The sequence below is a fragment of the Ochlerotatus camptorhynchus genome, unplaced genomic scaffold, assembly GCF_037179485.1.
Source record: "Ochlerotatus camptorhynchus isolate MF236.1 unplaced genomic scaffold, CSIRO-AGI_Acam_v1.1 ptg000244l, whole genome shotgun sequence".
Classification (NCBI taxonomy): Eukaryota; Metazoa; Arthropoda; class Insecta; order Diptera; family Culicidae; genus Ochlerotatus; species Ochlerotatus camptorhynchus.
The window spans coordinates 207,255-228,320 of NW_027040734.1; the positions used below are offsets into that span (position 1 = coordinate 207,255).

Here is a 21,066-nt window from a genome sequence, read left to right on the forward strand (position 1 = left end):
TGCTTTTCCAGAGATATGCTTCGCACTGTGACGGGAATGAAAATAACCGACCGTGCGATACACGGAATTGTTGGTATGCTTATGATATGCTTCGCACTGTGACGGGAATGAAAATAACCGACCGTGCGATACACGGAATTGTTGGTCGAAATATAAACAATGATTCACAGTGATAATCAGTAAAGAGACTGAATTGGGTAAAATTCAGCCTCTTTAGGCTCTGAACCATTTGGTGGATTATTTTAACTTTTGGTTAAAATTTGACAGATGAAAAGTTATCGATTAACCCTGCTATCCGAGCGTGGTTACTTTTGACAGAGAAGAAGTTAAATTTTGACGACCGTGGCTCGAAAACCGGTCGATCGACAGCACGGGGATTTTCGAACATAAGAAATAACTTTCGAAATGTCACTTTTAACCACGAGTTAAATTTAACTTGGCAAATGGTTCACAGCCTTAATAATCAGTTCTTTTTTTTTTTTTCCTTTGGTTTGTTTTTTCCGTCGATCTTGTTTTCCGTGCTGAGCACCAATGCTACCGACGCCAGGGAGGCAGCTCCCACACCTAGACCCTACCTATCGACCCATCAACTCATGAATCGGGGACCAACGGCTTTACTTCCCATCCGAAGGAAGGCGTGATCAGAGATGTTATGCCTCAGAACATCCCGGCGGCGCCGACTGGGCAATCACGCTTACCACTACACCACCGGCGCCGTTAAATCAGTTCTTTAAACGTCATCTAAAACAAACAGGGGTGTTCCAAAATCGTGCTTAGACATTCTGGGACACCCTATACCTGCATAGATCGTGATCTTCTACCAAAACGCCGGTGGAATGAATTCTGATGTTGAAGAGTACCGCCTAGCTGTATCGGATTGTTGCTACGATGTAATTGTCCTGTGTGAAACGTGGTTCGATAATCGAACGCTTTCCAGTCAAGTCTTCGGTCCTGACTACGAGGTCTTTCGTTGCGATCGGAATCCTAACAACAGCCGTAAATCTACTGGTGGAGGTGTCCTTGTCGCTGTCCGTGGCGGGTTGGAGGCAAAGGCCATCGAGAACGATTCATGGAACTATGTGGATCAGGTTTGGACAGCCATCAATCTATGTGATTGCACACTATTTCTATGCGCTCTGTACATTCCACCTGATCGAGTCCGGGACAATGAACTCATCGATACTCACTGTCGGTCAGTTTTCACAGTTATCGAAAGTGCCACTCCAGTTGATCAGATATTCATTTTTGGTGACTTCAATCTGCCAGGCGTTTCGTGGAGTCCATCTCATAGCGGATTCCTGTATCCAGATCCTGATAGCTCTACATTTCACGCAGGAGCTATTAGCAACCGGTGGCAACTAACGATTTTAAATTGGCTCACTACTTGACAAGCCTATTGGTCCCGAGGTCTCAAGCAAATCGATTAACGTACCCCATTTTAATCGAAATTCTAGTACTACACTATGTTTGTTTTGATTCGCTATGAAAGTTTAACAGATAAAATGAGAGGTTCGTGGATTTTCCGAGGGGTGCATCGATTAGCTTGGGACCAAAGATAGTACCAGAGCTGAGCCAAGAAGTTGAGCACGTTGCTTCGGGGCCTGCTGGTCTTAGAGTTACCTCTATGCTATTAGCCTTCTCGACAACTACAGCACAGTAACGCTTTCTCAAATTAACCATGTAGTTAACGAAAATGATCGTAGTTTAGACCTCTGCTTCGTGAGCACACAGGATAGGGCTCCATTAATTTCCTCGGCTCCTTGTGCACTAACTAAGCTAGTTCCACATCATCCTCCTTTAATTGTCACTGTTGAGGACAAACTCGTGCGTGATTTCGACGACTATCCTGCTACGGTTTCTTATGACTTCCGTAAAGCTGACCACCGTAGCATCATAGATGTATTGTCTAGCATAATATGGGAGAACAACCTTGATCCAGATGACGTTGAGACTGCAGCGCAAACCTTTTCACATGTCTTGGCATATGTCATTGACAGACACGTCCCGAAAAGAACTCACCACAAAGTGTCTCACCCTCCCTGGCAGACGAGAGAGCTTCGCAGGTTGAAGTCAATCAATAGAGCAGCATTGAGAAGATTTACGGAGTATTGCACGCTTCCTCTGAAACTACATTAAAGGGTGATACGGTCAAAATTTGGTCAAGGGAAAACGCGTGTAAAAAAAAATCAAATTAAATTTCTTTTTCAAGTTCAATTAGTATAAAATTCAGGAAAAATATTCAGTTAGGCTTCCGCTTTTCCAAATCCGAATTGCCGGGCCTTACGCTTGACCCCTGCCATCAGATTTTGTACAGCCACCTTGTCCACCTTCTTCGCCGCAGAAAGCCAGTTTGCCTTGAACTGCTGCTCGCCCTTAGCAGTTTTTTTGGTCTTCTTTAGGTTCCGCTTGACAATAGCCCAGTATTTCTCAATTGGGCGGAGCTCTGGCGTGTTGGGAGGGTTCTTGTCCTTGGGAACCACCTGCACGTTGTTGGCGGCGTACCACTCCATGACCTTTTTACCGTAATGGCAAGATGCCAAATCCGGCCAAAACAGTACGGAACAACCGTGTTTCTTCAGGAAAGGCAGCAGACTAAACGTCAAACACTCTTTCACGTAAATTTCTTGGTTGACAGTCCCGGAAGCTATGAAAATGCTGCTTTTCAAGCCACAGGTACAGATGGCTTGCCAAACCAGATATTTCTTTGCGAACTTTGACAGTTTCATGTGCTTGAAAACATCTGCTACCTTTCCCCTTCCTTTTGCCGTATAAAACTCCTGTCCCGGAAGCTGCTTGTAGTCGGCTTTGACGTAGGTTTCGTCGTCCCTTACCACGCAGTCAAACTTCGTCAGCATCGTCGTGTACGGCCTCCGGGATCGTGCTTTGGCCGTCGTATTTTGTTTATCATCGCGATTTGGAGTCACTACCTTCTTGTAAGTCGATAGTCCGGCTCGTTTTTTGGCTCGATGCACGGTTGTAGACGATACACCCAGCTTATTTGCGGCATCTCGGAGAGAGAGGTTAGGGTTTCGCTTGAAACTACCGGCAACTCTCTTTGTCGTCTCAGCGGCTTCCGGTTTTCGATTTCCCCCCGATCCAGACTTCCTGGCTGTCGACAAACGTTCCCCAAACACTTTAATTACATTTGTAACGGTTGATTTGGCAACTTTTAGCGATTTTGCCAACTTTGCGTGCGAGTAGCTCGGATTTTCGCGATGCGCGAGCAAAATTTTGATACGCTGCTCTTCTTGCTTGGACGGCATTTTGACAACTGAAGAGTGAATTCCAAAATCAAAATAGGAGCAACATTCTACACACACACACCTTCAAAATGAGGGGTGTTCAGGTTTTTTAAATGCAAAATTGAAAGAAATACGTCAAGTTGATATTGACCAAATTTTGACCGTATCACCCTTTATGTGAGGCTGAATCACATGTACCAGCGCGTCAGTCGTGAATGCTTTTCAAGTTTCCAACGAGGCATCCAGCGCAAATTTAAGTTACACCCGAAATCCTTTTGGAACTACGTGAACGAGCAACGCAGGGAATCCGGCCGCCCATCGTCTATGGAATTCAACGGATATATGCCGCCTTTTTTCCGACAAGTTTGCCAGTGTATTCACTAATGAGATACTAACTGACGACCATATTAACTTGGCTGCCAGGAACGTTCCAGTAAATGACCAAACGCTGGGTGCAATTGATGTTAATGCTGATATGATTTATAAGGCCGCGACTCTGCTCAAGCCATCCTTCAATCCTGGACCTGATGGAGATCCATCTGTATTTTTGGGATAACTGTCGAGGAATTACATCGTTAAGTGCCATTTCGAAGCTATTCGAGCTAGTGATTATGGAACCGTTGCTGTCCCATTGCAAGCAGTATTTGAGTGCTGATCAACATGGGTTAATGTGGGTCGCTCTACAATCATCAATCTGCTGTGTCTCACATCGTATATAACCGAAAGCATGTCGGATCGGGTTCAAACGGACGTTATTTATTCAGACCTATCCGCAGCATTTGACAAGTTGAGCCATGCTATTGCGATTGCTAAACTAAGCAGGCTCGGTGTATGCAGTAATCTTCTGAGTTGGTTTCGATCATATCTTACCGGTCGCCAACTAAAGGTTGCCATAGGAGATTGCAGATCAGTTAGCTTCTTCGCCACATCAGGTATACCTCAGGGAAGCCACATGGGACCGTTGATGTTTATACTGTACTTCAACGACGTGCATCTGGTCATCGAAGCTGCTCGGTTATCATATGCAGATGACCTCAAAATCTTCCTACGAATCTGCTCCATTGCTGACTGTCTTTTTCTTCAACTTCAGCTGAATGTATTCGCTAGTTGATGCAGTTTAAACAGAATGGTAGTGAACCCAGCCAAATGCTCCGCTATTACGTTCTCACGACCTGCTTGGCTCGACAATCGAACGCGTGAATCAGGTGAAAGACTTGGGTGTGATCTTGGATTCGCAGCTTTCATTGCGTATGTTGTCGATAAGGCGTCAAGAACTTTAGGGTTCATTTTTTGGATAGCTAAAAACTTCACTGATATCTACTGTCTAAAATCTCTCTATTGTTTGCTTGTTCGATCGACGCTTGAGTATTGTTCAGCGGTTTGGAACCCAAACAACAACAACGGTGCCGAGAGAATTGAATCTGTTCAACGTCGCTTTCTTCGTTTTGCGTTGCGTAGATTGCCTTGGAATGATCCGTTTCGATTACCCAGTTACGAAAGCCGTTGTCAACCTATCGACCTAGAACTTCTCCGGACTAGAAGAGACGCAAGCAGAGCCCTAACCGTGGCCGATATCCTGCATGGAAGGACAGATTGCGAGGCTATCCTGAGGCAAATTGATCTGAATGTTCAACCCCGACCGCTTCGTAATAACCTTATGCTAGCACTGCCTCTACGTCGCACAAATTATGGAGCATACGGTGCGATTTGCGGACTGCAGAGAATATTCAACAGAGTTGCATCTGTTTTCGACTTTCATCTCTCCCGTGATGCGCTTCGTCGAAAGTTTTCTTCTGTTTTGCGCCGGCAGGAGTAACAGACTATAAGACATTGAGATTTTATGTTATGACCATGCTTGAATGTATTTTTTGACGTAGGACTACGTCTTTAATATCTATACTAGGGGTTACTTAAAAAAAAAATCAAAATTCAGACATGTAGCAAAACATCCCAAACACGGACGTAACGATAGAGCGCATTTCGAACACACGACAGGGAGGAGATGATAAATGTCGGACACGACGTATGAGTGGGACAGCACGCATCGCACCGATCCGAAGACGACGTCGAATGCACTCACATCGACCGGAGGAAAAGCTTGGCCGCAATAATGCTGTCTGACTGGGCCGCCTTCATCCGGTCGGCATCGACTTGCACTGGTGTGAAAGAGTCAAGTAGCGCTAGTTGTTCTTTCACAACAATCCAATTCATTGCTGGTCGGAGCACGTCTTGGTCTGGTGTGAATGCTGCCATATAATTACAACTAGGAACGCTCTGACGAAAAATACTCCAAAAGGAAGGGGCCTAATTAGCTATTTTGCAAGTATAAAACAGACTGTAATTCAGTGAACGTCATCAGTTGCAATTCCTACTGTGTTACCTGACTTATAACGAATATACGTTGTATACGAGTACCCCGCATACAACGTATAGTTGGTCTAATTTTACATTGCAAATGCTATGCAAAATTAGACGAGTCATACGTTGTATTCGGGGTACTCGCATACAACGTATATTCGTTATAAGTCAGGTAACACAGTAGCTGTGGGGACACACGTCACAACTAATTTGAAAGACCCACAAAGTGGACGCGGACATCGGAATGAGAAGAATTACCAACGGCAACGACATACTTCAAACCACAAACGAAGTGACAGACGGAGCGGCTCGAAAACTGTGCTGACTAACCTGCTATTTCAATTTTTCAGTGTACCACATGGCAACACTACTACCAACAATCAATACGAAACTAACGATTTTAAATTGGCTCACCACTTTAGTAGCCTATTGGTCCCAAGCAAACGATTAACGTACCCTATTCTAGTCGAAATTCTAGTACTACGCAATGTTTGTTTTGATTCGCTATGAAAGTTTGACAGATAAAATGAGGGGTTATTGGTTTTTCCTATGTTTCGAGGGGTGAATCGTTTAGCTTGGGACCGAAGAGAGTACCAGAGGTGAGCCAAAAAGTTGAGCACGTTTCTTCGGGACCTACTTGTCTTAGAGTTACCTCTATGCTACTACTGGATTGTACTAGCATTTTCACCAAATGTATTAGAATGTTTTGGTTCTATCTCTTTCACTCTACTCAAAACTGAAATGCATAAAAAATGACAAAATGATACACTCTTTGCACACTGTCAAAGAATCATTGTACACAAAATCAACTTTATTCAAATCAAAACAAAAAAACTAACCCATCTGGTGGATGATGGCACAAGCTTCCAAGAAAATTCTATTACAGTGAACCACATTATTTTAATGGATTTCTTCGCCAGTTAGTCGTCTGTCACTTCGTTTGTGCTTCAAACGTTACTCAAGGATAACCTGCGGTATGCTCACCGACAAACCGACATGAATGACCATAGCAAAAGCAATAAAATTTCTGACCAAAGCACACTACTGACATCTGGCTCCATGTTCGCGGGAAATATTTAGCTAAGCCATGAACCCGCATGCAACAGTTTTGAATCGGTCCGTGTCTGATCTATTCTGGACAAATTATTTTTATCTAGATCAAAAAATCCTATGGTTTTGACAGTTCGGATCACTGCACATTTATATCAACCGTTTACGATTTTCGGGCATAAGTTAGAATTAAGTGTCATGTCGGTTTGTCGGTGGTATGCTGCTGCTAGGAAAGTCAACTGAGGCTGTGAACCATTTGCCGAGTTAAATTTAACTCGTGGTTAAAAGTGACATTTCGAAAGTTATTTTCTATGTTCGAAAATCCCCGTGCTGTTGATCGACCGGTTTTCGAGCCACGGTTGTCAAAATTTAACTTCTTGTCTGTCAGAAATAACCATGCTCGGATAGCAGGGTTAATCGATAACTTTTCATCTGTCAAATTTTAACCAAAAGCAGAGCTGCCAGGTGGTTTTATAAAAAATCTGTATCCACTCTATTAAAAAATCTGTATTTTCTGTATTGACGATTTTTTTCTTAATTAATAATGTTTTGTTGTTTTACAAATACAGTGCATACAAAATAACCATAAAAAGTGCTTAACCACCTATTCGGGCTATCGTATTAACCATACGGGATATAATTGCGCCATTTGTGATATCGTCCGTACTTATTTATAAGAGTGATATGAAGCCGTTTGAAAATGTATGGAGATTTTAGTTTATATTCATTATCTTCCTGATAAGCAGTTTTAAATGCAAAAAAGTGCACGAGTTCATTACTATTTGATATTTTTAATATAGATGAATACAATTAATTACATCATTTGTGTGGTAGTTACACCGAAAAGTCGAGAGATGTCGCCCCGCCAGTGCTGGTAAAATCATTTTTGCAGTATGGAGAATATCAGAAAATCCGCAATTTCTTACGAAATACATTTTCAATGCAAGTAAAATGTTTACGAGTACTTGTATTTGTACCATTTTAATGTGCTCGCGCACTTTTCTTGTATTTAACATACATGCTTATATTGGAAATATTCAATTAATACTGTAAATCCCCATACAATCAAAAAAGTTATTTTGTTTTTATAAATATTGAATTTTTTTTCTCAAGCATTTTATAAAAATCTGTATAAATCTATTGTAATTTAAAAATCTGTGATAAATCTGTATTCTGTATCGGGTCTGTATTAAGATTAAAAAATCTGTATAATACAGATAAATCTGTATAAATGGCAGCGCTGACCAAAAGTTAAAATAATCCACCAAATGGTTCAGAGCCTGAGTACGCTGTCCATGGAGATACCCAAGTACACCAGCTTATTTGCTTCGATCCAAAATGGCAGTTTCATTTGCGATGGAAATGGTTACCACAAATTTGGTAGGACCCTGAAGCACGCGGATATTGGAGGCTCTCTGTGTAGTTTCACAATCTTTCGGAAGTTCCACTGCAGTAGTTCCGTTAGGCTGACTACAACATTGATCACCTGCAAAATTTCAACCACGCCATCCCAAAAGTACCAGCATGTAAATCTCTTGGATTCCAAATGGCCTTTTTCAGGGCCACTATATTTCTACGCTATAGAACTTCTTTTAAGATCTCTAGATGGTGGGTTTAACAGGTTCACAAAATTGAATATTTCTGAACCGCAGAGAGAAATAACAGCACTGAATCATCAATCAGTGCCAATAGCATTGTTCGGAACATCACTATCAGCTTTAGGTCATTGAGTCTCCGTAAGAGAATAAACTTGCGTAAATCATCCAGCTCTTAACATTCCCGTAGACCTCAATTGGTAGCACGTTTATGTATTTCGTGTTAGTTTTTCATCCCCTGAAGCAAATACAACAGCAATATCAACAAATAGGCAATACCAACAAATAAAAGGAGCGCCAAAAGGCAACAGCGATTAGTACCTATTCATTCCGTACCCTCCAACTCCAACAACTCTTTCGATGGGCACCAGGAAATAACAACAGGGCCACCATTTGAAAAAAAACTCGGCCATTTTCAGGGCCACCAATTCAAAAACGGAAAGAGTTAAGATAATAGATTATCGATCAATTAAAAGAACTAAAGGCTCAACATATGTGTTCCGTCCACTAGCGGTCCTACGTCAAGCTTCCGCTCGTGCACCTAGGCACAGACTCTTCTACTTTTTACTATAGTTGATAAGGTTAATTGGGGCTTCATCCAGCCTGTTGATGTAAAACAACAATAAACAACAATAGTGAGCTTTTATACATATAATAGGTCTATTAGGTTTTGCACCGTCGGGGTTAACCTCAATCTGATGACAGTTCAGTGGTACTGTTTACGTGGACTTAGTCGTTTTTTTCTTGGGTAGATTTTCTCGATAATTTTTCAGACTGCAGTGAGATGTAAACCACACTTCTGCATTGTCCACGAGCAACATCTTTTCACCGCGCTGTTCCTCGACAATTTTCAAGTTAAAATTCGGAAATTTTAGAATTTTTTTTTTCGAAAAAACGACTAAGTGCTTGTAAACAGTACCACTGAACTGTCAAAAAGGTTCAGCCTATTAACACTGAGTTCATTTGTGACGTCACGCTGCAGTACCTAATACTGCCGCTATTCGCATGGCTTTCCTGTGTGGTGCATAAATACTGTAGTGTAACATGTGCTAAACTCGGGTGAAGTCATCCAGCGCATCTCCCTGTTCGCCTCGTACACACTTAATTTTTTTCGCCGAGTAGTTCTGCAATTTATTTTGTTGAGATTCAGTAAAACAATTGCCGAGACTCAGCTAACAAATAAGATTTTGCTGAGATAGCAGCTAACAAATAGATATTTTGCAGAGATATCAGCAAAAGTAAATGCCGAGGTAATCGGCTGTTGGAGATTTTACCGAGCTAGATTAAGTGTGTAGCTACACTGAAACAAAGACCATAGTTAGGAATATTATTTTGCAGAAAACACTTATTTTCAATATAACTACGCTTAATGCCGTTAAATCTACCATAATTTCAGTATAGTTGACTAAAAATATAATCAAATTTACTACCATTCTGTCAAAACTACTATGCTTACTCAAACGGCATAGTAGTTTTGATAGAAAAAATAGTAAAATTAAATGAATTTCGTTTCTGCACAAATCTATTGGTGGGAGTATTTAATTTAAACCACCAATATAGTATTTTTGCCAATAGATTTTGTTTCTGTGTAGATGAATATGATCGTTGGTACCGCCATTGTCTCTGCATACTCCACTTGCAGCTTCTGAGACGGTAAGACGTGCTTCCGTGTGATTAGTCCTCGGTGATTCCTCGGTAATTATTGAGTATTCACATTTCCCATAGCTAAAATCAGCAAGCCGAAAAAATCGCGTTTTAAGTTTGCTTCGTACCATTGTTCCTTATGTGATGGGACAATACATTTGACTGCCTTTCCAAACTTTCTGAACAAAGTTGTTGAGTTCATCCAGTATTATAATAAATGGGCGATTAGCTACCATTTGCATTGAAAAGCTCAGTTTTGACCAAAATGACTATGGAACCGACAAGCGAAGAGCGGCAGTATAGAACTCCGAACTTAAACAATATCGAAACTCCATTAAATTTTGAAATTCCGAGAACTGCCGAAGCGCCGGAAACTTGCAGTTCTCTAAGTCCGACAGTTCTTGGATTTTTTTTTTCAAGGCTTTCGGAAATAATCTGTGTACCGAAACTTCCAGAAATGCTGCTGGTTCTACTTTAGTTTCGGAAATTTCTAGAGCTTCTGAAAATGAACCTTATTAATCAACCAAGAATAAAATACCATTCAGCTTTATTCACTCAATTTCAACGGTCATTCGATAACAGATTCGGCTTGATCGTCAATGGAAGAAACCGGTTCTGGCTTCACTTTTAGAGTTGAGTCATCTCCTTTGGGACCAGTGCAGATTACCATGTGCTGTTTTTTCAGTGTTCTGGTGGCCAATATTTTCTCACACTTGGTACAAGCCTCGATGCGCTTCTGCAAAACAAAATTCACCGTAAATTCCTTCACTCGTACCAACTCTGTTTGCCATTCCGTGTAAATTACCCTTTTGGCTCTCATCTGCCCCACCAGTACCCCAGGAATGGGTCTCACACGAACGTTTGCACGGACGCCATGTTTGATGAGCATGTGCTTGTTGTAGAAGTAATGGTACCGGAAGTCACGGCCGCAACACACGTAGTCATCTCTGTTGGTGGGTGAAACATGCTTAGATGAATTGGAAATAGATAATACGAACTTACCGATAAGTTATGCACATATGGTTTCCAAGCCGGTCACCAGACGGAAACAGAACCAAACAGGTTGGACACTCAAGTTCATTAGGATTATCGTGGCGGACCCTATGGATGTCCAATTTCTCCTGGCTGTCGAACAATTGGACACATATGTCGCACAGAAATCTGGTTTGAATCTGTAAAAATTCTCGTTAACATTGTTAACATAGGGCAATTGGTTTCCATACATACCCCATGAACACTTTCGATGTGATCCTTCAGTTTGTACGTAGTTTGGAAGGTATTGGGACAGTAGCTGCACTGAAGTCGAACCATATCGTGCACAACTTTGATGTGCTTCTTGAGGTTCTGGTTTCTTCTGAATTTCTTGCCGCAGATTGTACAGGCATAGTTGAGCGTATCGCTGTGCGTGAGTATATGCTCATCAAGAATGGGTTTCCTCCGGAAGATCAGCCCACAGATTTCGCAAGGATATTTGCGTTCGTTCGTGTGATTCCATGCGATGTGGTTGCGCAGATCGCTCTTTGCGTTGTGTCCCTTTTGACAGTAGGGACACACGTGTTCGAATTTGTTCAAGTGACGAGCCATGTGACTTTTCAAGTAGGTTTTCGAAGAGCACCGAAGTCCACAGATGTCACAGACGAACGCTTTGTGCGCCATCAAACTGTGTCGTCGGTACATTCGGATGGTTTTGAAAACCTCCGTACAACCTGGATCCTTGCAAGGATATCGGCGAGTTTCCCGCTTGACGTGTATCTTTTGGTGTGTCTGTAAATTATGCTTGTTGTACGTCTTGAAGTTGCATTTTTGACATTTTAGTGGCGGGTCTAGTGTTGTGCCCTCGAGCTTGGATTTAACCGGGAGTTTCATTTTCTTTAAAATAGGGTAATCATCAGAACTGTCCGTCTCCAACAGTACAGGAAAACCTTTTGATGACTCGTTCAATTCGTCGAAGGTACTGTGACATTCCTCGGTGTCCGAATCTGGGTTCACGTCTTCCAAGTCATTGACTTGCACTTTGACATGCTCTGCAAGGGGTGCATTATCTTCGTACTGTGGAAATTCGTCCAACAAATCCTGAACGGAATAATCATCTACGGTGCACAGGTCAAGGTCTTTGAACACCATTCGTACAAATTTGGCTTTACTGCTGAAGAGATCCATAAGCGGTACTGAATTGGCCCGCTTCAGTTCGACCAACGAGTTCATCAGGAGCTGGATCGTGGTGATCTTGGAGCGGTACTTGGCGAAGAATCTCAGCAGTTCTAGACAAGGCAGACAGACCATGTTCGGTAGGAGATCGTTTTTGTCCTGTGGTTGAATAAACAGAAAATGTGTGTGAAAGAAGAGAATCTTTAATCGACCTGAATATCCACAGAATGCCCCGTAACGTGGATAGATAATCTTTTCGTGGTACGTTACGGGATGTAAGATCTACCACCGATTTCTAGTCCTGACCACTTCAAACTGGTGGAACAGGATTTTTCAGTAATCAAAGGAACACATCTTAGTCCTTGTTACTTTTTATGCCTTGTTGATAGTGACTCGGCTTTGTCCACCGAGGATGACCTTGAAACAAGGCAAAAATGAGTTAGTTAGTCTTCATCTGCACGGAAAAAAGTTTTCATGTAGTTTCCATTGGGAATGCACATAATATTTTTCCATTAATAAAACCAATGATATCTATCTGAATTTCACATAACATTCATGTGATCACATGAGTTCTATATGATAAATCACTTAAATTTCATTTGACACATAAGGTTCATGTGATTTTGTGGTGCAATTCCCAATAATGAAATCACATGAAAGTTAAGTGAAATTCTAATGAATATTTTCCATTGGATATGTGATTATTCTTTGAGTGTATGCGATTCCTAATCTTCTATTCGTTGTTCTCTAGTTTGAAGTGGTTAAGACTAGGGTTCTGATGCATGGTCATTGTCGGTGTCATTGCTCAATTTTGATGCTAAGGAATCCAATTTTGACTGACAAAGGGGCGCGCCTTTGGAGGGTGCTCTCACTCTTTGAAGGATATAAATAGCGGGACCTTTCAAGTATAATCGATTCCTTGCGATGACGGCAAGAATGACATCTGTATCAAAACCTCGTCATCAGAGGCCTACCGAACTTCGACCCAAAGTTTATCGAGACTGATTGCCTTTTCCTGGTACACTTCCAGAAGGAAACGGTGACCCTCAACGCGCTGAACGCCACCTACGAATGAACTGTGGTGGTGCTCACCAAGGATCCGGCAAGCTGTGCCCTAAACGTGAGGATTTCAAGCACATCCGAAAACAGACCTCCACAACAAGCAAACCAGCACGAAGGAATAATAAGGCCGCGGCTTTTAGGGCCGACGATTTTCCGCCTCTTCGTGGTCAAGCGAATTCACTGGTGCGATCTGGCCTCCGTCAAGAAGCTCCCGGTGATACTACTGGACAACCATCTCCAACCCCCTGGATTCTGAAGACAACCAACAGTGCAACACAACACCCCGATCTGTTCTCAGCGGATGAACTGATGGAAACGTTCGGAATGGAATGACCGGTGCTCTTGGTAAGTGTCACAATATGCCCGAGCAGATCCAAGTCCTCGGTAAGTTCACCATCCAGTATGGCGTCTAAACCGCTAACTATCGTCACCTGGAACGCTTGCTCCTTAAAAGCAAGCATCATCGACGTCGGCCTCCTCACCGAGACCCACCTCAAGTTCGGCGACAGTTGCTGGTTGCCGGACCACAACATATAGTAATTCAACTTGATCGTATCAGCACCAGGGGGTGATATTGCGATCATCGTCGAAAGGTATACAATACCGCAGTCTGTCTCATATCCGCACCTCTATCATCGGGGCCCTTGTTGTGGAGGTGGAGTCGTCGACTGGATATATCAAGTTCATCGTCGTCTACTGCCCTCGACAGTGTGCCGCCAGCAGTGGACTAGCGGTTAAATTCAAGAACTACCAGCAGAACCAGAACGGTCGTCTGCTGTTCGACCACTCGCAACATGGATTGTACTCCGTTTGGTTCTCGGACGAGCCAACATTCATTTCACCGGCCTTGAACGAACTCAGCTCTCTTGTGGGTTAACAGGGCTGCAACGTGGCTCCTGCTCCAAGCGCATGGTAGACAGGCACATCATCGACAACCCGCCGCTTGACTCCGTGAAGGACATCGACCGAGCGTTGGAGGGACTCCACCAAGCACGGTTATGGCTGAGTTTATTGTCGTTGATTCCCACACCCAACCCTTGATTCGCCAGAGAAATGTTCGTTTACGCCAGTTCCCGGAGATCTAGCGAGGAAACATGAAATGGTCAATCTGAACATCAGAATCTGGACAACCGTTCCAGACCATTCTGGAAGGTTGCCAAGTCCCTAAAGACGCACCCAAACCCATTCCACCACTCAAAGATGAATATGATGACGATCGGCTCATAATCACCCCTCAGGAGAAAGCAAATGCGATTGGTGAGCATATTACCAAATCGCACTTGCTTGGCTCCAACATCCAAAGTCCGCTCGAAGATCAGGTTGCGCAATGCGTACTCAACCTTGATTCCTCCCTTTGTGCTATCTCTCCGGAGGATAGCATCTCAGTGGAACAGATTTGCTCAACGCTTCAGCGCATTTCAATGCACCCGGTTCGACGGAATATTCAACTTAGTGTTGAAAAACCGCAGCTCACTCTCTGCTGGCCGCTGTCTTTAACAGATGCTTGCAACTGCACTGCTTTCAGAGCATCTGGAAGACAGCGAAAATCATACCTATCCACAAACCCGGGAAGGACCCAACATTGTCCCACAGCCATGGCATTGTTAGACGTTGAGAAAGCATTTGACCACAGACAAACAGACGTAACACTTCATTGTGTATCTTCGCTCACGTATGTAACGGTTGATTTGAATATTATCAGTTCCGCGAACTACTCGCCGCAGCGCTGGCATCGGATCACTTTGACGTTTCTATACATTCTATAGAACTTTTATGCAATATTGTTTACGATTTAGCGAGCAAGCTTGTTTTCCGCGAGAAGCCAGAGAGATGTCGTTACTGAGGACCTATGTTTTGAGATACTGTTTTCAAGAAAAACTTTTTCAAAGAGTTACGTCTGTTTGTCTGTGGTTTGACAATGCCTGGCATGACGAACTTGAACAAGCTTTGTAACTTCAACTTCCCATTACATCTGGTTAAAATCACCCGTAACTACCTTCAGCAAAGGTCGTTCAGGGTATCGTTGAATGGCTGCCTTTCAAACACGTTCTCCATCCCAGCAGGTGTTCTGCAAGGAAGTCTGTTGGGCCCTTTGCTTTACAGCATCTACACTTCCGACATTCCTCTCCTTGAAGACGGTTGCGTGTTCATAATTCATACATGTAAATCACACAAATACAAGAAATAAACATCATTTAAAGTCGGAAAAATCGTTTGCGAATCAGACATCCGTTCTGTCGACCCGTTTGTGACTCGAATGGAATCAATTTTTTTTTATTAAAATACATTCAGAACACAAATAATGTCAATATTAAATAAATTTTGAACCATTCAGGGTACTTCAAGACTCTTCGTTCAATTCACCCAACACAATTAAAATTTCGAATTCCCATCCAGGAAAATTTACCAGTTTTCAATTTGTACTGTACCCATACCAAGTGGCCACCAATTGGTCATAATTGGCCAGCAACATAATGGCAAGCACGAACACAATCATCAGTGCCATAAACACATAGCAAAAAGCCGCCCATTTAAAGCCCCGTTCAGCCGACCGGCTGTCGAGCTTCCTCAGATGACCACCCTCATAGTTGGTTGAACTATCTGGCACGTTTCCTTCGCTGTGGATATAAGTAAATATGGGTTGACTCTCCAGATTGCTTTCGTTGGAACTATTTCCCCCATCTCCCCGCAGGATATCCTGGCTGACTTGTCTGAAAGTTTAATCGCCGTTATAGTATCGCCACTAAGCAAAACAAAACATAATGCATTGCCTTAACAAATGGCCATCGGAAATGGGCAATGGTTCGATGTCTTCACTTAAAATGTCTTCGACCGATTCAACCAGTTCCGGTATCGGTTCTTTCCTGGAGTCCTTTTGCACTGCAACGACTTGGCCTTTGGGAGGGGTTTTCATCATCCCGTGACCGTCCATATCAAAAATGACAGGAACAGCTAAGGATGGTTTCCGAGAGTGGGATGGCGGCCTTTCTTTGCGCGAGCCGGGTCGAGGTATTTTGGACGGCATCACATTCAGTTGGTGCTTGGGAACGGGGCTTTCAGTGGTGGAAGATCTAGTATTAACCGGTCATGGACAGGTTAAGCTTCATATACGAGAAATTTAGGTTTAGTAGATTAGGACTTACTTTTTAGAAATATTCATTGTAAATTTTCTTCCCAAGAACAACAGTTGCCACACTTCAACAACAACAAAAGTCCTCGGTTGCTTAAATTCTGTACACATTTCACGTGATATATGATTAATTCATATTATTAATAGGCATACGTTCCTATTATGGTGTGTTCCAGTTATGGCCTATGGTACATCTACCCTGCACAGGAAATAATATGTATGACCTTTGATATTAAGATACTACTACAACATCACTCAACACAGTACTCAGCTGGTGGTAAAGGTGGCATTTGCCACCCAACAATTCCTGATGGTGCGGAAAAATTGTTTGGATTTTAAATAGGGTAGATGTACCAGTTATGGCCATACATTCCTATTATGGTGTGTTCCAGTTTTGGCCTATGGAATTCCCATAGGCCATAATTGGAACACACTATAATAGGAATGTATGGCCATAACTGGTACCCTATAAAACGCGCGAAACCCTGCAAATTTTTAGTTCCTACGTGGAAGTTTTAGTTATACCGAAAAGATTAGTTTTGACCTGCTTAAGCCATTAGGTTTTTTTTTTTAAACTTTATTAGAGAGATTTTTAGCCGTTGGCTAGTTCATCTCTATTAAGCCATTAGGTATCGAGGTCTATGTGAAATTCAAAAAAATCTCAGATTTGCATTTGCGAATTCTAAAACATGTTCAACGGTAGTCGTATTCAGTTCTCATGACCACATTTTTTTTCATCTGGACATGTTAGGCGCTACCGTCTAGTTTCTGACTTGGGCAAACCCCCTTCATGCGTCGCATCACCAGAGAATTTAGGTAGGTAGAATCCAGGTGTGGGACCTGGCGTCGGTAGCATTGCTGGAGTCCTTTTTGATTGGGTCGTATGTAAAATTTTTATATTTAATAATACCAGATAAAACCTAACGACACTTACCTCCGGTATCAGAAACGTGATGGCAGTGATGAAGTCGCCAATACTCTCGTCATCCAGCACGGGGTCTTTCGCACTGAGGGAAATCATCACCTCCGGTCGCGAGTCGGATGCCTTCAGGCACAGCCGGCAAACGTGTGGGAACTTTTCCAGTCGAAAAATGGGTGCCATCGTGGGGTGCGCGATGCAAGCTTCTCCAAAGATTCACGCAATAATTAAAGATTTTATAGATTTTGTCGAAAACTCGGTAAAGGAACCGGAACACTCTGCTGTTTGTAAACAATAATTCAAGCTGAACATTAGATTAGGTCCTTAGTAACATTGACAGATTCTCTTCGTCGACTTTCTCTTTGTATTCCCATGGCCATGTAAAAACATTCCCAGGTATTTTCAGCACACAGATCGATAAAAGAAGCTTTTATCTAGCATCTACTATGACAAACACAGCAAGAAACGGTGTTGTGCTCAAGTTATAAACGAAAGAGAAAGTCGATTCTCTTGATCAATGTTACTTAGGACCTAATGTAATGTTTAGCTTGAATTATTGTCTTTCGACTTTACGTTCATGCACGGTTAGAAAAAAGTACCCAAAATTAAGTTATTTTCACTCATCTCGGCACTATAGTGCAGGAACCCAAAAGTAGGTAAAGCGGGTCAAAGTAATTTTCATTTACCTACTTGTGTGCAGTTCGTATGGAATTTTCCACTGGCTTTTTAACCAAAAGTAAGTTAGTTGTACCCAATAGTAGGTAAATATGATTATACTCAACGTTGAGTTCATACACTTTACTACCCCTGTTGGGTGGTTTTGCTCCTCCGTTTTTGACAACATTAGAAGGAGAAAAGGAGACAAACTTGTCAAAAGTAGGTAAAAGTGAACTGGCCGTTGGGTACTTTTTTCTTACCGTGTGTGTTATTTAAATTCATGAGCGTTGACGGCGACTTTTAGCGAATTCGTTTATTATTCAGTTCCAACCTGGATCGGGTATCAAGATTGGGTCTGCTTGTTTTCTGACAAACGTCAGTTTGCTCGTTTGTTTTTAAAACCTAGCTCAGGTTGAGGTTTACACTGACAAAAAGTTCGGTTTCGCACTGGGTTGGAACTGGTGTTAACCCCGATAATAAACGAATTCGCTATTTGTATCTGTCGGAGTGATTTGAGATTTGGGCGTAATAACTTTTGTAAACAACCACTTCAATTACTGATTTCTCGTAAATAAAGGCTTACTCTCATAAACAAACCATACCAAATGATAGTGGAATGATTCATCTGTCTTTTGGTATAGTTTGTTAACGATATTGGGCATTTTTCGAAATCGGTGATAGACGTGTTTGCTTACAAAAGCCATTACGCCCAAATCTCATATCATTCCGGTAAAATCCCATGAGATGCTGTCAATTTTTGGCTCGCGACGGTATCGTCAGGGCCATTAAAAAATCACAACACAAATAGGTACACGGTCGATCAGACCAACTCAAAATTGGTCACTTTTCTCCCTTTTCTCTCACTCTTGGAAAATAAATACACTAATAAAAATTCAATGGTTACTTTTATGTGTCGCACACATGAATTTTTGCAATGTGATAAACAAATGATATATGTGTGTCAGACACATAGTTCCAATGTGTACACATCAAATTCATGTGTAACCACACATACTATTCATTTGGCTCATAAATTTCATGTGTACTTCTGAGTGGATTTGTTTATGTGTGGACACATGAAAATCATGTGGAGTTTTATATGGAAAATCGCCAATAAAAATGTGTCAAATTTTATGAGTGTACAGTATCCCCCGCAAGCAAATTACATAGAAGGTTGATGTCAATTAGACAGACCAGCTTGCTGTCGTGGCAGAATATATTTGAATCTATCGAGATATATTTAAATATATTCACCTTGCAAATGATAAGTTCACGAAGATGTCCCTCGGATGTCCCCTTATCTACACTAAAACAAATGCAGCAAACAGCCAATTGTTTTTAGAAATACCATTCACGGAATCAGTCAATTCAAAGAAATGTATTGTTGAAAATACAGTAAATGTTGAAGAAAATACTATGCACCAATGCAATTGGTCAGTCATTTTCGGAGTTCTTTTGTATTTAAATTGAAAACATCTATGTAGTGAAATTTAGTAAGTCTTGCTGATCGCATTGTTGTCAGTTTAAACATGCACATAGCAAAAATAAACACTTAATAGCGATAATTTGTACCGACAAAATTGTCTCTTGCTCGTGATCCGAAAAATTTATGTGTGTGACACATAAACGAAATATGAACAATTCTCTCAGTGATACCTGCAAAAATGGTACAGGTACAGCTGTCTTCGTTTTTCATCTTCGTTCATCTCTTCAGTGGATTTGGACTTTGCACGGAGAACAAATTATAGCAGACGCAATTATTTTTCCGGTCAAAATAACTATATTGTTCAATTGTTGTAGAGATCGAGGTAGAGATAACCCGAAACTATAGTTGATTTGACTATATATAGAGGGCAACAACTATAGTCCATAGTTGGCTCCTCGGTTGGCTCAACTATATTTTTCAGTAGATGAACAAACGCCAAACTTCAAAATACAACTATGCGTTAGTTGATTCAAGAAAACTATTGTTAGAAAAGCAAAATTTTACAATGTTCATTAAACGAACTGCTCTTCATTATCGACATATTAAATAAAGTTTGTTTTGCTTCTTTATCGATCTCAAAAACACAACTGCAAAATCATAAAAAAGTGAACAAGAACATTCAACTTAGATTTGAACCGTGTTCATCTGCGTGAGAGCCAGCTATCTTATGGCCTGCTCTACGCATCACAAGTTAAAAGTATGTGGATTTATGATGATCACTTGAAACCAAATTATATAAATAAATTAATTTGACGGTTGTTATAATTGATCAAATTATAGTTGAATTGAGTATAAGATGAACAGTTGAATCTATTAGGTAGATAAGATTGATTTGACGGTCAAATTAATGTTGGAATAACTATAGGTTTCTTTCAAACAACAATACTTTTCCATGTGAAAGTAACTATTAGGATTGTTATCTTAACTTAACGAATTTGGTCTCCGTGTGAGGTCGAATGAAATGGATTCTTACACAACGCAGTTCCCAAAATTTGTTTAAGGATACTTTGAGAAAAGTTCTTCGGCTCAAGAAAGTGTTGAGTAATATAGAGAAGTTTAGTGAACTTCAGGGAACTGCAGCGAAATTTAGGAAAGGTTTTGTAAACATCTAGAAAATTCAACGAGCTTCATGAAAACTCAGGGTCCGATTAATATTTTCTTCAAAACTATACTAAGTCCGATTATCGGAGTGGAATTCGATCAGTGTTTACTAAAATGACAGGAAAAAGAACACCTGGATTCCCTTCGGAGCTTCGTGCTGGTGAAGAGCTTTGTCCCGGCGGATTTCTACTGCGCCTGTGATCTGCTGGGCAGCATCGAAATTTTTTTTTCCTTTGTTTTTTCCGTCGATCTTGTTTTCCGTGCTGAGCACCAATGCTACTGACGTGCCAGGAAGGCAGCTCCCACACCTGGACCGTACCTATCGACCCATCAACTTATGAACCGGGGACCAACGGCTTTACTTCCCATCCGAAGGAAGGCGTGATCAGAGATGTTATGCCTCAGAACATCCCGGCGGCGCCGACTGGGAATGAACCCAGGCCTGCTGGGGTGAGAGGTAATCACGCTTACCACTAGACCACTGACGCCGTTAACAGCATCGAAATTGTAAGTATTTTTTTTAAATAATATTCATAAAAAATAAACTAATTAAAAAAGCTTCCTGAGACAATTTTTATTTTTATTTGAAAACAATAATATTTACCATAAATAAAATAAAGAAGCGAAAAATACATTCTCTCGAATAAACCGTACCTATGCATTGTAAGTATATT

The 21,066-nt window shown here is 41.6% G+C and overlaps 1 protein-coding gene across 1 annotated transcript; it reads right to left on the reverse strand.

The window, feature by feature from the left end:
* Positions 1 to 10,430: 10,430 nt before the first annotated feature.
* LOC135704560 (zinc finger protein 714-like) lies at positions 10,431 to 17,434 on the reverse strand. The gene is made up of 5 exons (XM_065226024.1): positions 17,164 to 17,434; positions 11,117 to 12,196; positions 10,892 to 11,061; positions 10,695 to 10,836; positions 10,431 to 10,625 (listed from the first exon to the last, which is right to left on the reverse strand). The coding sequence occupies exons 1-5, from the start codon at positions 17,329 to 17,331 to the stop codon at positions 10,458 to 10,460; spliced, it is 1,728 nt and encodes a 575-aa protein (XP_065082096.1). The 5' UTR covers positions 17,332 to 17,434; the 3' UTR covers positions 10,431 to 10,457.
* Between the last annotated feature and the right edge of the window lie 3,632 nt (positions 17,435 to 21,066).

Coding starts and splice junctions, on each gene's coding strand:
- LOC135704560 (XM_065226024.1), bottom strand. CDS start 17,331: ATGGCACCCATTTTTCGACTGGAAAAGTTCCCACACGTTTGCCGGCTG. Junction 11,062..11,116: donor ACATCGAAAGTGTTCATGGG/GTATGTATGGAA, acceptor GAATTTTTACAG/ATTCAAACCAGATTTCTGTG. Junction 10,837..10,891: donor CATATGTGCATAACTTATCG/GTAAGTTCGTAT, acceptor ACCCACCAACAG/AGATGACTACGTGTGTTGCG.